This window comes from Pavona decussata, unplaced genomic scaffold, assembly GCF_977016875.1.
Source record: "Pavona decussata unplaced genomic scaffold, jaPavDecu1.1 SCAFFOLD_77, whole genome shotgun sequence".
Taxonomy (NCBI): domain Eukaryota; kingdom Metazoa; phylum Cnidaria; class Anthozoa; order Scleractinia; family Agariciidae; genus Pavona; species Pavona decussata.
Genome location: NW_028145495.1, coordinates 202,600 through 216,739, shown reverse-complemented (window position 1 = coordinate 216,739; position 14,140 = coordinate 202,600). Strand labels below are relative to the sequence as shown.

The 14,140-nt window shown below is 37.4% G+C and overlaps 1 protein-coding gene across 1 annotated transcript; it reads left to right on the top strand.

Annotated features, from left to right (window-relative positions):
* The first annotated feature begins 61 nt into the window (after nucleotides 1–61).
* On the top strand, nucleotides 62–14,013 carry LOC146476370 (ADP-ribosylation factor GTPase-activating protein 1-like). Its single transcript, XM_085114542.1, has 13 exons — nucleotides 62–197; nucleotides 289–398; nucleotides 1,933–1,990; nucleotides 2,826–2,939; nucleotides 3,491–3,663; nucleotides 3,776–3,844; nucleotides 4,598–4,671; nucleotides 6,593–6,624; nucleotides 6,924–6,980; nucleotides 7,988–8,044; nucleotides 8,405–8,458; nucleotides 10,284–10,343; nucleotides 11,580–14,013. Exons 1-13 carry the CDS (start codon nucleotides 138–140, stop codon nucleotides 12,177–12,179), a joined length of 1,518 nt encoding a protein of 505 aa, XP_084970668.1. The 5' UTR covers nucleotides 62–137; the 3' UTR covers nucleotides 12,180–14,013.
* Nucleotides 14,014–14,140: the final 127 nt, after the last annotated feature.

Sequence of the window (14,140 nt, the reverse complement as noted above, 5' to 3'; positions counted from 1 at the left end):
TGGGAAGCATTTCACGTGACCGGAAGTTTTACCAAAAACCGGAAGTGGCAATACTTTCCCATGAACCACCTGTGCCATACGTACACGTAAAGCGAAGCGGGGGCCGTCGAAAGGAAATAGTTGATCGGGAAATCAACATGGCCAGTCCAAGAACGAGGAGAGTTTTGAAAGAAATAAAGCCGAAAGACGGCAATACTGTAAGTAAAATTCTAGTAGACTCTCAGATCTGTTATTTGTCTTCATGTTTCTACAAAAGTTATGACGTATTTTGCGTTTTTGATCGCACAGAGTTGTTTCGAATGCGGTGCTCATAACCCACAGTGGGTCAGTGTGACCTATGGAATATGGATTTGTCTCGAGTGTTCCGGAAAACATCGAGGACTAGGAGTTCATTTAAGGTAAATTAACGGTTCGATTACAATTTTAGTGCACTTTTCTTGTTTTGTGGCAAATTTCAGGAGACAAAACTAAAGGGAAAGAGAATATTTCGCGGTAAGCCGGTAGTGCTTGATTTTGTTTGCGATGGTTTAGCATGTATTGAGCAAAAATTTTATGGCGTCACAACATTTAGATTATTAATAATTGTGGCATCACCGATCAACAGAGGGTTTAGTTGTTGACAGTTTTGTGTTCTCTTTTATTTTTTTCAAATTGAGTAGAAATTCTTTCAGGGGGGGAATAAGGTTTACCCAACCCATGTACACAAAACTGGTAATTATAAGTCTTATTTTTGTCAAAAAAGATGAAAAGTTAGAGTTTAAAACATGTTCGTAAGGAAAACCATTAACAAAAACAGGAAGGTGACTAACTTGGAAGAGGTAATGCAAAAACAGCTAGTGTACCATACAAATATATGACTGTTTGTGGTATTAAAAGACTCAGGTGCCTGGCTCTATACAAAAGTATTTTCATGCAGTTTGTTAGAAAATGGGGGGTAACGACTCACTTATTAGTGATAATTAAGCAAAAATGAGTCTAAAAAGCTTTAGAGCACGTAATGTAACAGCGTGTGACAGTTTTTTCCTAAATTGACACCTAATTATCAATGAAAAATGTGTACTATAGTTTCCCTAATTTTCTTTTGGGGTCCCAATAACCTTTACCACGGTCTGCTTTTCCCATATGGTCATAACTTGTGCAGTAATACCTTTGTATTAGTAGGCACCACCCATAAGTCTCCAGGTCCATCCTGAGATGCACAGAACGTATGTTCAGTAGTAAATTCCTCCCTAGGTAAAAGAAAATCGGCTAAATTACAGAATGCAGGGCCACTTATTTACATGATAATAGCATCTATTGTGTTTAATGTGTCGTTCTATTATGTTATGTGTCGTTCTTATGTGTGTGGACCAAAGTGGCCCTGTATTCTGTAGTTGCTCCAGAAAATCAATCCCTTTAGATTCCCTTATTGCATCTTTATAAACATATCAAGAGCCATCCCCCAGGATAGCCTCCTTTGCAGACGCTCTTTTGGCTCATCACCCAATCTTGTTGGGAAGGAAAGATTGTGTGACTTAGCCAAAAGAGCCTCTGCGAGGCAGTTTATCTCCCCCCCCCCCCTCCCCGGAGAGGGATCCAAGAGAACCCCTGGAGATTTGTCAGATACCATCAGTTTATAAGTTACTGAATCCTCCTTATCACTACACTGGCTTTAAATTTATTGAGGTTGCTGCAAATGTTCTCCTTCTCCCTCTTCCACAAGCAGCAAACTTAACAGCCAGGAACACCTGTTAATTTAAGGTTGTCATGGGATGTCATTCAGGAGGGAATAGTAATGCTCCTAGTTGTTCTCTGATAGAGGGGGTTCTTATCTTGCTTGGTGTAGCAAAAACAGCAGCAACTGTGCATATTCTTTTTATAATTAAGGAGACAGTAAAACTCTAGCATGACTGAGAAGAATAAATAGACGTTTTTAAATTATTGTTATTGCAGTTTTGTCAGATCAGTCACTATGGACAAGTGGAAAGACATTGAACTGGAGAAAATGAAGGTCTGAAAACAAATGTTATTGTGATGACTCTTGCTCATATATTAATTTTTGAGTCTCACAGCCTCAGAGCTGAAATATTGACTTATTAGTTAAGTTGAAACATCCTTCTCATATTTGAACCACAAAAATGCTAACATAAACCTATTTTGGGCAATGCAGGTAAAAATAAGCTACCATTTAAGAGAACAGTTCTATTATATGTATTCTTTAAACAATTCTATCTGAGAGATCTTTAGGCTCAATTTCTGCCTCTGATCCACCAGGTTGGGTTTTCCCAGTTTCTGTTATTGTGATATAAGTAGTGAGGTTGGTGTAATGTGTGATAGTCAAAATGTTATTGGGACAGGGGCATTTGGCTCTTTTGAAAGTTTTCTAGCCTTTCTTTTACCTCAACAACATTAAAATCTTTCCTACGAGTTGCTCATTAAGGCAATCCTTCGCCCTCACCTCCCCCTGTTAAGTGCTATTTAACGCGGAGGGGAGACAAGTACAGTCACCTCTCTTTATTGCGGACACCCTCGGGACCTCGAGTTAGTGTCCTTTACGGCGAGAATCTGTAATAGCGGGAATTTATTTCAGTTAAACGTCCGGAAATGTACTCTATTTTTGCCGGGGATTTAGCTGTTGTCCAATACATGTATTATCAGGGTGTCTGTAATAGTGACGTGTCTGCAAGGCGAGAGTTGACTGTAATGGACCTGTTCAGGTCACTGTCGGGATCCGTTTGGGCAGATTGTAGATTAGAGAAATAATTAATTGTAGTTGTACTTTGGCAAGTTACCTAGTATAATTATATATTAAATAAATTATTTTCTTCCTTTTTGGACACTAAAAGGTTGGTGGAAACAGTAAGGCCAAAGCATTCTTCAAATCTCAGCCAGATTTCCGACCCGACATGAGCATTCAAGAGAAATACAATAGTCGTGCAGCAGCTCTTTATAGAGACAAGGTAAGCGCTGTAACTAATAATTATTTTTTACTTGGAAACTTTTAAAAGGCTACAAGACTTCTAAAAATATTTCAAAGGGGACGTAACATTTTTGACCATACAGTCCTCTCCAAAGATTACCCTGGAATGACAGAAAAGTTGAAAATGTTGGCTGCTCTTTTTAATGCTGACAGTTATAAGTTTCTTAGTTATTTAAAAGTTTTCATATTGTGTTTACAACAGTTATTATTAAAGGCTTGTTGCTAAGTTTATTTAGTAAAATGCCTTAAAGGATTAAGGTTTTGGGAAATTACAAAACTGTAACAATAACTTTAAATAGGTTACATGTATGTAAACTTGCACACAAGATTTTATTTCAAATGGATGTAAGTTTACATGATTTCTATCGGGAGAAAGACATACTACCAAAAAATACATCCGCAATAAGCAAATTTTTGTGAGAGTTTTCTGTAGGTCATAAATACATTTTCAACTTACAAAAATATTTAAGTCTGCTTTGATATAGTATAATGAAAACAATATTAAAGAGTTTGGAATGTTATTCGAAACAGATTTCAACATTAGCAGAAGGAAGGTCTTGGTCAGCGGAGACATCATCAGCCAGAAACTATGAGCCACCCATGCAGCGAAGCTCAAGCAGTGCTGCTACTTCTCGGATGTCAAATGGTACAAGTTCCATGTCTCAGACGTCCTCATCACCTGAATTAATGCTTGGAATGTCAAAGTATGAAATGTTGTTTGAAGCTTTGTGATTGTTTTCAACTTCTTAGTCTTGAAATGTGATTTCCACGAAGTTTGTTTTTATGAATGTTTTTGTTAATGTCTTTGCTTTGCAGGGGAGAGTTAAATTCACAAAAAGAGGATTTCTTCAACAGAAGACTAATGGAAAATGCTTCAAGACCAGAGTAAGCTCACTGAAGCAAAAGTTATAATACCTCAAAACCTTTTCTTGAATTTTATTGATTAAGCAATTTTTTATCTCGAAATTTATTCTTTGCATGTTGACCATTGCCATCCTTGAAGTCAGCAAGAATGCAATTGTATTTATTTAATATCATTTTTTAAAGTGGCATACTGGGACCATTGATGTATTTAATATGAAACAGGCCCATTTCCAGTTACATGTATTTATAGTAAACCACTTGTGGGATTTTCAGAATGAGTCAAGCACTGAGTATCCACACTAAATAGAATTTCTGAAAATAGTCTACAGCTGATAATATAGATTTTGGGCAATTTTGATTATTATTTTGTACACAAATCTAACTGAAGATGGCATGAACAAGATTTAGGCTTGACATCATACTGTATGGCTAAATTTTCACTCCCAGAGCAAAGCATTCTTAAAATAATATTGTTATTGTTTCCACTATCTTTACTTAATGGTTAATGCAAAACCCACAATACCAAATACTGTGAACTCTTTGAAATGCTAGGCAAGACTATTTTGGCCATGATTTCAATTATTTTTCTTCACCTTGATTAACATCAGACTTTTAGAACTGTGCAATTCTTTTTTTGCGTAGAAAAATTATTAATAATAAATTATTAAGAATGACGTATTAATCAGTAATATGACACAGGCATACTCAGAAAAAAATGCGAGTGCTCCTTAATTTTTAAGGTAACTTGTATTTCTATGTATGTTTTCAATGTAGCAATCTTCCTCCAAGTCAAGGTGGAAAATATACTGGGTTTGGATCGGCTCCAGTGACCACAACAAGCAACTCAGGTAACTGAAATTTCGCTTGGACATTGGGAACTTCTTACAAACATGCGGGTAAACAACCTGCTTGTGGTCAGTGTGTCTTTTCTTGGTGTATTCACACACTAAACAAGTGGGACTTCTATTTTGTACCAATCAACAAAAAACACTGTAATCCACAGGGCGCGACGAAAGTGCTGTCCGATAGCCGGGGCTAGTGGAATGACTTGTCGGGCTAGCGTTTTCTTATCGCAGCTTGCCCGACGGGCAAGCACCACCATTGGTTCCTCTCTTCTGATGATGACAAATTGAGCTTTTATACTAAAAATTGTATAGTAGAAAGCTCCTGAGGGAAAAGGACAATGTTATGAGGCCAAATTATCGTAGCATGACAACGTCTTGCGCCGCATTTTAGTTGCGTCTGTAAATAACGTCATGACTTTTTCTGTTTACAGTCTTTACATAAGTGCCCAAAATATATTTTTTGAAATGACAATATTTGCCGACTGACAGCGTGCAGTGCGAGACAATCAGTCTAATTAAATTCCAGCCAAGTCACGGTTCAGTGGATTTTCTCGGAATTTTAGGTGCGTTTCGTTGGGAAAATCCAAATCCGGATTCTTGTTTCTATTTTAATGCTGCCAATTCATTATTAAAACAAAAAAGGCCCACTTCGTGTAAAATAAAAAAACAAGAAAAACTCACTTGAAGTAAAGCTAGCAGACCCAGCGCCGTAATCGAGTTGCTTGTTTGTTTTTATTTTTTATCGGATGCTAACGGCGCCAGGTGTGGAAGAGTTTGTCAGCTTGTCAGCTTGACGAGCTATGAAGAGAATTTACTCCATCAAATTTCGACAGACTTCAGATTACAGTGGTAGTTTAATTGACCGATCGCAATGTTCATGACATTCACAAAAATAACTGTGTTGTGATTTCCATAAATTTATAGTATTTTTCGCAGTCGACGTGGTAAAATGTAAACATCGAAGGAATGAACCCTGAATGAGTGCAGAGGTTATTTTTCCTTTATTATTTCGCCCATGTTTGAATGAAATTTTACTCTGAGGCAGTCATTTGCAATTTATAAAAAATTTCTGGTCTTACAAAGGGAAATCAAAATATATGAAGAATTAGTTTATATCTATGCTTGGCATCATTACTTGTATTTTGCATAATTAAGGACGGTGCCTACTATTGTTACTGCGCATACGTTCTGCGCATCGCGAGATACTCGTGTTTCCTACGGGTGGTGCCTACTAACACAGGAATATTTTTGCGCGGTTTAAAACTATACGGAGAAAGCAGAACTTAGCAAATGCTTTTAGTATCTCAAAAGAAAATTGGGGGTAACCATGCATTTTTCAGAGATAATTACGGTGTAAGCTTCAATTTAGGAAAAAATCCCATACATTGCTTTATATTTTGGCGCTTTTTAGAGATATTATTGCTTAGTTATCTCTGAAAAATGCGTGGTTACCCCTAATTTTCTTTTTGAATTCCAATAGCCCTTGCTTAGGTCTACTTACCCCACATAGTCACAAACCCCACAAAAATACTTTGGTATTAGTAGGCACCGTCCTTAAATAAATCTAATTATTCTTTATAAACAATTTAATTTCGGGCTAGCTCCTCAGACCCTCGGGCTAGTAATCTCAAGTAACAGCTTGCCCGAAGGGCAACCTTATCTTTTCATTTTCGTCTCACCCTGAATCCAGTAAACTAACTCCAATAATTGCGTTTGCTAGAGGTTAAACCAACCATTTCTATTTTAATGTGGTAACATTCTTATCACATTGACATTTAAGAGCAGACTTGCATTCCCGTTGCAAGTTGTAAGCTTAATTTACACAAAATAATTCTCATTGTAGGGATCGGGATGTCATAACTATGTCATCATGTTTAGTTTTGCTTGTGATGAGTGCATAATGTTTTGTTTATTTTTTTTCCAGGCTGGGATACAGCATTTTCATCTTTATCATCTGTAAGTGTGAGATGAAATCTGACAGTAACTCTCGCCTTGTGGACACCTCACTAATTACAGACACCCCGATAACATGGACAGCATCTAAATCTCCCACAAAAATAGAGTACAGACGTTTGACTGAAATATATTCCCGCTACTAGAGTCTCACTATGAAGTACACTAACTCGCTGTCCTGGGGGTGTCCGCAATAAAGGGAGTTGACTGTAAAATGTTACTTGTTCAATGGTTTAAAATGTTTTAATTAGTGTGTGTTATTATGTCAGAGTTCCTAACAGTATGTTATTGTTGCTGTTTAGGGCTGGAGTTCATTTGCAACAGGAGCTGCTCAATTTGCCGCTGTGGCTTCCCAACAAGTATGGGTTACAGTTATATGTATATGATTACATTAAATTTTGATATGATTTCTATTGTTTTTCAGTTCTAGGGAGTCTACATGCCAGGCTTGACTTGCAGTGCACTTTGTTTAAATTCCAGTTCTGCTCTGTATTCCAAACATGTTCCATGCTCACACCAAACTGAATACAAATGATATTGCTGGTAGATTTGTTTAGATCTTTCTTTTTATAACTACACACAGAACCATTTTGAGGCTGATGATACTATTAAATTAATGACCTACAGTCATCATCATCATCAGTCCTTGTCATACCACATGTCACATACATGTAGGGTGTGAACAAAAGATCTCCATAAAGTTGATTCTAGCCTGCTTTTAGTTAGTTGTGCAGAGCAGTCAAGATTCTCTAACCAAACTTCTTTCTTTCTTTGTCAATCTTCTCCATGTCTCCATTAGTTTGCATATATTTCTCCTTTCTGTTGACGCCCAATTAGACTGGTCACTTTCCCCTTCCCCTATTTTTCCGTGGGATTTTCGAGACTCATACACTTTAATAGAACTCCCGCCATGGATCTTAGTTTGTAATGGCAAGTGCAACCTGGAGAGTGTCTAAACTACTGGGAGGAGGGGCCTTAGCCAGGGTACATTGTGTGGGAGAGGAAAGGCTTGAAAGTCCCGCCCCCTTCAGTAGTTTGCCAATGGATACTGTCCCCATATTGCACTTGCTGTTACAAAGATGACAGAATTTCAATCAAAGCATACAAGTCTTAAACATCCCACAGAAAAATAGGGGACTGTGTCAAACACTCTAATGTCCAACTCAGTGTTATTAGATGCTGTTGTCCCAAATGACCTCCAGTCACTTGCCATTAATCTCCCTACAGCTTAGTAATAAGAATGTTCATATGACCTTTGTAAAGAGATTCATAAAGTTGATGACCAAAAGAGACTCAACCTTTGTTCTTTATCCAAGGAACTGAAAGTGAACTACAGTGTTTTAAGCCTGAGAACTTGTTCTTGCAGGCTGTCAAGCTGGGCTCCACAGTGAATGAGTCAGTTATTAAACCAACAGCAAACAAGGTATGGTGTGGAAAGCTACAGTGGGCTACTCAAAATAAATTCAACATTCTGTATGTTTTGACTCATTACACTTTGGCAGATGAGGTTTGAGTTATCAAGGGTAAAATAAGTATAAAGAAAATGACCTGAAGGGAAAAAACACTGAGTTAGTAGGAGATTCAAGTTTTCAAGGGTCATACCCTAAATGTGAAGCAAATCCAGAAGAAATTGGTTCCAGTTAGTGCAAGCTTCAAGTTAGTTAAATTCATGCAGGTTGAAGACTTGGTATGTACCAAAGCATAAAATGGTAATAAATATAATTATAATATTATTATTACTGAAACCAACACTGTAATTAGAATTTGATGCTTTGTTCACTAGGCTGTGGAACTGGGAACTACCATGAATGAAGGAGTGAAGAAAGTTTCAACCAGGGTATGCTCAAGGATTAAAAATGATTAATAATTAAATTATTATTATTATTATTATTATTATTATTTATTAATACTTTATTTACAAACAAAAGGGCTTTTTGCAATTTATAAATTATAATTATTATTATAACACAATACAATACAATATGCTTATCTTACAGAGGGTTTTACACATCTACATGATGGACAACAATGATACAGTAATAATTATTATAGTATTGCATGTTAAAAATTTACAAGATTAAACTTACAGACAATGCACAAGGACTGAGTAGATACGAACACCAGTAGAGTCAAAGATCAATTCAACTTTTTGATTTTGTATTTAAAGTTGACTTTAGTAATAAATTCTGACAAGATAATGGAGTAAGAATAATAATTATTAATTTTACTATCTTGCCTGAGCAAATGTTAGTTAAGTGTATCGTGAATATAAGAGGGTGTAGTTGAACCTGCTCACTGTGTCTGCAGCAGATTATCTTATAGATTAACTGAACAAAATTTCTTCAGTAAGAGGGCTTAATTTTATTGTGAAACTATTAGTTATCTATTTTTGCTGGTAAAAGCAATTCATTCTAAATTTATTCAAAATCAATATTAATATTAGTTAAATTAGTCACTCACTTGTTATCAACTCATCAAAAAAGGAATGGGTTATTCCAGAAAAAATCCACACCCCCCGACGGATGGGGTCGTTTTTTAACCCCCCCCCCCCCCCTCTCACCTGGATTTCCTGAAGCACAAGACCCCCCCTCCTGTCTGGATTTCCAAAACAAAAGACCCCCACTCCTGCCTGGATTTCCAGAAAAAAAAAATTAGGCTTAAATTTAATTTATCTTTAATATAAAATACGCACAATCGCGTCTAGAAGATGTTCTTTTTTAATTTCTAAAGCTTCTGCTAATATTAAAAACTCTATCGTGCGGAACTAAAAAAAGGAAGGAGCAACAATGCGAAAAAGCGAACGAATTCATCCTTTGTGCCCAATGGAAAACACGGCACGCAGAAAACGCACTGGCTGCTTGTTCAACTGTGCTACGGACGATAGGACTTCAGAGAGGTTTCCACTGTATATGTTGCAGGAACCTGTCCAAGAACTTTCTCCTTCTGTTGCTTTCGCAATAACTTACGTTTCCAAAAGTTTTTTCGAGGTACAGATGGCTACAAGCTCCTCTCGAGTATTTTCGACGAAGAGGGAATGTTTGGACCAAAATTCTTTGGAATTATCTTCTTTAGCTAATAGCTCTGCATCCTTGGTTGCACAAGTAAAAAATTCTTCCGCCTGACGCAGTGGAATCCACGCTAAGAATGCAATGGCGGACGTGAAATTACACAAGGGTGGCGCGCTGGGTCTGGTACGAGTAGAAATGTGTCAGGCGTTTCAAACTCTTTGTTGCAACAATGTTGCGATGGCTCGTTCTTTACTATCTTGTTGTTCGCGTTTTCCGCTATAAAAAGACCTGCAAAAGAACTTAGATTATCATTTATTTTAGGTGAGAAATAAGTGAACAAAATATTTCTATTATTTTCAGGGTCTGAGAGCGCTGAAGTGTCACCGAACTAAACGTTCGAATTGCGTGAACTATCGGTCGAAATGACTCCTGCAGAAGACTTTCTTAAGTTCAACCCCCCCTCCCGCCTGGATTTCCAGAGTCTTTGACCCCCCCCCCCTCCGGTGAGAATTTCCAGAATCCCATCCGTCGGGGAGGTGTGGACTTTTTCTGGAATAACCCAATGAAAGAATTAACGGGAAATTTTGGCCTCTTTTTCATGCCAGGATCCAAATTAAACTTATTTAACTCATTAAAATGGCTTTGATTTTTTAGGTTCAGGAAGGAAAGCTTCTTGATGACATGTCAAGTTCAATGTCAAATTTATCCAGCAAGGTACCCTACATTATTGTTTGTCAACTAAATAGCCCAAAACAATAACATCACTTCCAGGTTCCGGGGAATAAATCATAGAGTTTATATGGGTTTATTCCTCTGGAGCCTCACAATGATGTTTATTGTTTCAGGCTGAATTTCAATATATCAAAATTGGGTTATTAATATTGTTGTTTTTGTAGTCTTTCAAGTTACAAACCAGAGAACCTTATTGTTTACCCTTTCTTCCCTAATATCAAAGAACAAATTCTCCTATCTCTTGTCGCCATAATCTTATAAAAGTACTGGGGAGAAGTTATTAAAAAATCAAGAAAATTCACCTTGGGTGATCATATCCTTAATTCTCAAGACCTCAGGGGTTGAGTAAGCATTGATATTACAAGGAGAAACTAGCTGCTGATCACTGTTAGGGCTTAAAGGATTTCCTAACAGTGCATCAAATTTCCCCTTGTAATGTCAATGCTTATTCAACCCCTGAGGTCATACGAATTAAGTTAACTTAGTTTTAAGTTAGATTTGCTATCATAATTATTGCAAGTTACCTTGAAGTTCACAACTCTTGGTTGATCATCCAGGGTCAAAATAAAGTGTGCATACTGTGACAAGGTTCCCTAATGTAGAAAATTATCAAGCCAACCTAACTCCAGATAGCTGTGAACAGTCATCATCGTCAGTGGTGGATAAAAAGAAGGAATGGGGATGGGAGAAGAGTGAATGCCAGGCTACAGTGTAGAGACAACAATGTTTACAGCGCCTGGCATGTTACTTTTTTCTACTCGACCCACCTAGATCAGAAGAGAGACCATCGGCTGCTGCAGTAGTAGTTGTTCACTTGGCTAAATTGTGATTTACAGTCAGTCTATGTCACCTGTAGTTTCAACAATGAAATAAGCAGTTGAATTCCTCTTTGTAATGACAATGGAGTCTTGAAGATTTTTCTAGAAATCTTTCTCTGGAAATCTTTTTAAAAAAGACGCATTAACTGGAAAAAAATTCTAAATACTTGGAAACAATAAATTATTCTTTTAACAACACTTTTTTTTAAATACTTACTGCTGTAATGTAAAAAAAACATTTCATAGTTTTATTAACCTTCAATAAACTAGGGGAAATTTTTACAGGAACTCTCTGGCGATGTTCAAAACTAAAAAATCTGTTCAAATTTCAAAACTACTGGTCAGGCATGATGTAGATTGACTGTAAGTGTTTATTTTTGTTGTTTCGGGTTTTTAACAGGTAAAAGATGCCAGTACCAAAGGTTGGTCAAATATTCAAAGTGCCAGTATGAAGGGTTGGGCAAATATTCAAACACTTGTCAATCAAGGCAATGACTATGGATCAAAGTCTCTTACAAGTAACGCAAGATCTGGGGGAGGCTACGGAGCTGTCAATGGTGTGTCGACAGTGAACAACACAACAGGACTTGGTGGAGAAAACTGGGACTGGGATAATTATGCAGAAATAAATGGGGAAACTGATGGTGATGAGGGAATTACTATTGCAGAAAAAATGGAAGCTGGTGATGAGGACGATAATGGTGAATCAGAATCGTGGGCCTGGGGAAGCGATTCTGAAAGCCCAAAACAAAAATCACCACCCACTGTCCGGAATGGTGCATCTGCGAGCTCAAAGCAATCAACAGGAATAGTGAGTAAGGCAAAAGCAAAGCCCGAACCGGTGGCAAGACAGAGCAGCGATGGATGGGGAGATTTAATGAGCTGGGATGCTGATGACTGGGGTGAATCTAGTGGATGGAGTAATGAGGACTGGAAAAGTAGTGGTGGAAATTCAAAAATGGCGACAGCAGGAGGGAGAGGAGGCAAAAAGGCTGACTGAATATGTACAGTGGCACATGTGAAAAATAATATTAATATTTATCTGAAAAACAATAATGGCATACTGTATGTCAGACCATGGCTTTGACATGTACAGTGACTGCAGCCAATTGCATTGCAGACTGTGAATTGAACAAGAAAGCTGAAATTAATTGGAAAAAGGAACAATTTTACCTCATTCATAAACCTGTAAATATGAAGTGTGATAAAGCTTACATGTACATGGTGGGCCGTTTATCGAAAGTCCCTGTAACTTACCGGGCCCGATAAGTGTCTTTGGGGTTCAATGTTTCTTAACAGAAGTCAATTTTTGTTGGCTTTGAATACTAAATTTTAAAATCTTATAATAAAAATTATTCTATGAAAACAATGACCAAGTACCATCTCTGTAATCACTGTGTAATCAGGGCAAAAACATTTGAAAATATACTTATCGGGCCCGGTAAGTTACCAGAAACGGGCCCCTGGCCCTGATTGTTTGATTGAAAGGCGATTGACGCTAATTCCTGATTAAAAGTGAACCAAGGTTTTGATCTCACTCGTTAAAAAATAATGATTTTATTAGCTAATTTGAAGTTTAAATGGTAAAGAACAGTCTAAGTTAAAACTGAGGAACAAAAATCTTTTTGAGGAATCTTTAATGATTAGTCATAATTATACGATTAGCTTAACTGAGCTTTGAACAACTGGGGCCAGGGGGCCGTTTTTAGTGATTTTCCCCTCAGCAGCTGGTAGACATCTTCTGACATGATGTTTGCCAACCATGCACTGAGATGAATATCACTTTTGTCAGCTAAGAGAAGTGATAATTAAAAAGACACTAGCTAAGCTTTTCCAGACTTTATTGTTGAGCAAAAAGTGTTCATAGTTGTTTTTCAAAGGAAAATAATCAGTTCAATACGAACTCTTAAATTATGTCTTGGTTACCTGCAATTTAACTTTGACATACATTTGTTGTGCCATAGCCAATCAGAATAGAGAGAAAAACATACTTTAATAGCTCAAGCATTATTTGTTCATAAGTTGTCTTGGGACAGCAACGATTCTACTGTAAATGCTCAAATTTCATTTCCTTTAAATAGTACGAGTCATGTAGTTCTTGATAGTTTGGTGATATCCTGCATTGTGGTTGGTGTTTGTTGTCTGGCAGCTTTTATAAAAATAATTATTATTTCTTGCCTTTGTTCAAGGGGATAAAATTTTGTTTGTCGGTTGTTTGATGGGATAAAATGCCATCATGTTACACTCAGTAAGCTTTTGCCTCTGAAAAATGGGATGGGTTGAATGTGGCATCATTTTTTGACAGTTTGAATTGAATCACTCAAATTTCAATTTGAAAGAACTGTTTGAAGAAAATAGAAATTCATATTTTTCCAGAAAATATAGTTTTATCGGTAGCCTGCGTAGCAGTCGTTTCCGTTTCCTTCAAGCCAAGCGGGGGAAGCACGCGAGGGCATTGGGCAAAAAGGAGCAAAAATGTACGAGCGGGGGGGAGGGGCGGGGAAGGAAAGGAAACTTCCCCGCCCCTCCCCCCCCCGCTCCTACTTTTTTGCTCCTTTTTGCCTAATGTCCTCGCGCGCTTGCCCCGCTTGGCTAAAAGGAAACGGAAACGACTGCTACGCAGGCTATTTTATCGGGGGAAAGTTTTGTTTGCTGTAGTCTTGTTTTTGAAATTGCTGCGTGGTATGAAAATAGGCAAAATAATTAAAACAACTGAGTGCCTTGCTTTGTGTTAATGCAAAGTTGTGTACTCTTTACATATTTTCAGCCTGGCTAGAAATTATGCATTTTAACTCATGCCCTTGGAGAAAAAATATAACAGAATTATGTGCTCATTGTTGCTTTGTGGTAACGCACATGTTGAAATAGCATAATAGCATAGCTCATGTTGAAATGGAAACCATACTGAGTGGGGCAGTATTTCAACACTTTCACTTAGCACTCTCAACATACACCAGAAAG

What these genes read in the sequence shown, in the direction of transcription:
- LOC146476370 (XM_085114542.1), top strand. Translation starts at nt 138, where the DNA reads ATGGCCAGTCCAAGAACGAGGAGAGTTTTGAAAGAAATAAAGCCGAAA. An exon ending in CAGCTCTTTATAGAGACAAG is followed by an intron (nt 2,940 to 3,490) that starts GTAAGCGCTGTA and finishes TATTCGAAACAG; the next exon opens with ATTTCAACATTAGCAGAAGG. An exon ending in TGAAGAAAGTTTCAACCAGG is followed by an intron (nt 8,459 to 10,283) that starts GTATGCTCAAGG and finishes TTGATTTTTTAG; the next exon opens with GTTCAGGAAGGAAAGCTTCT.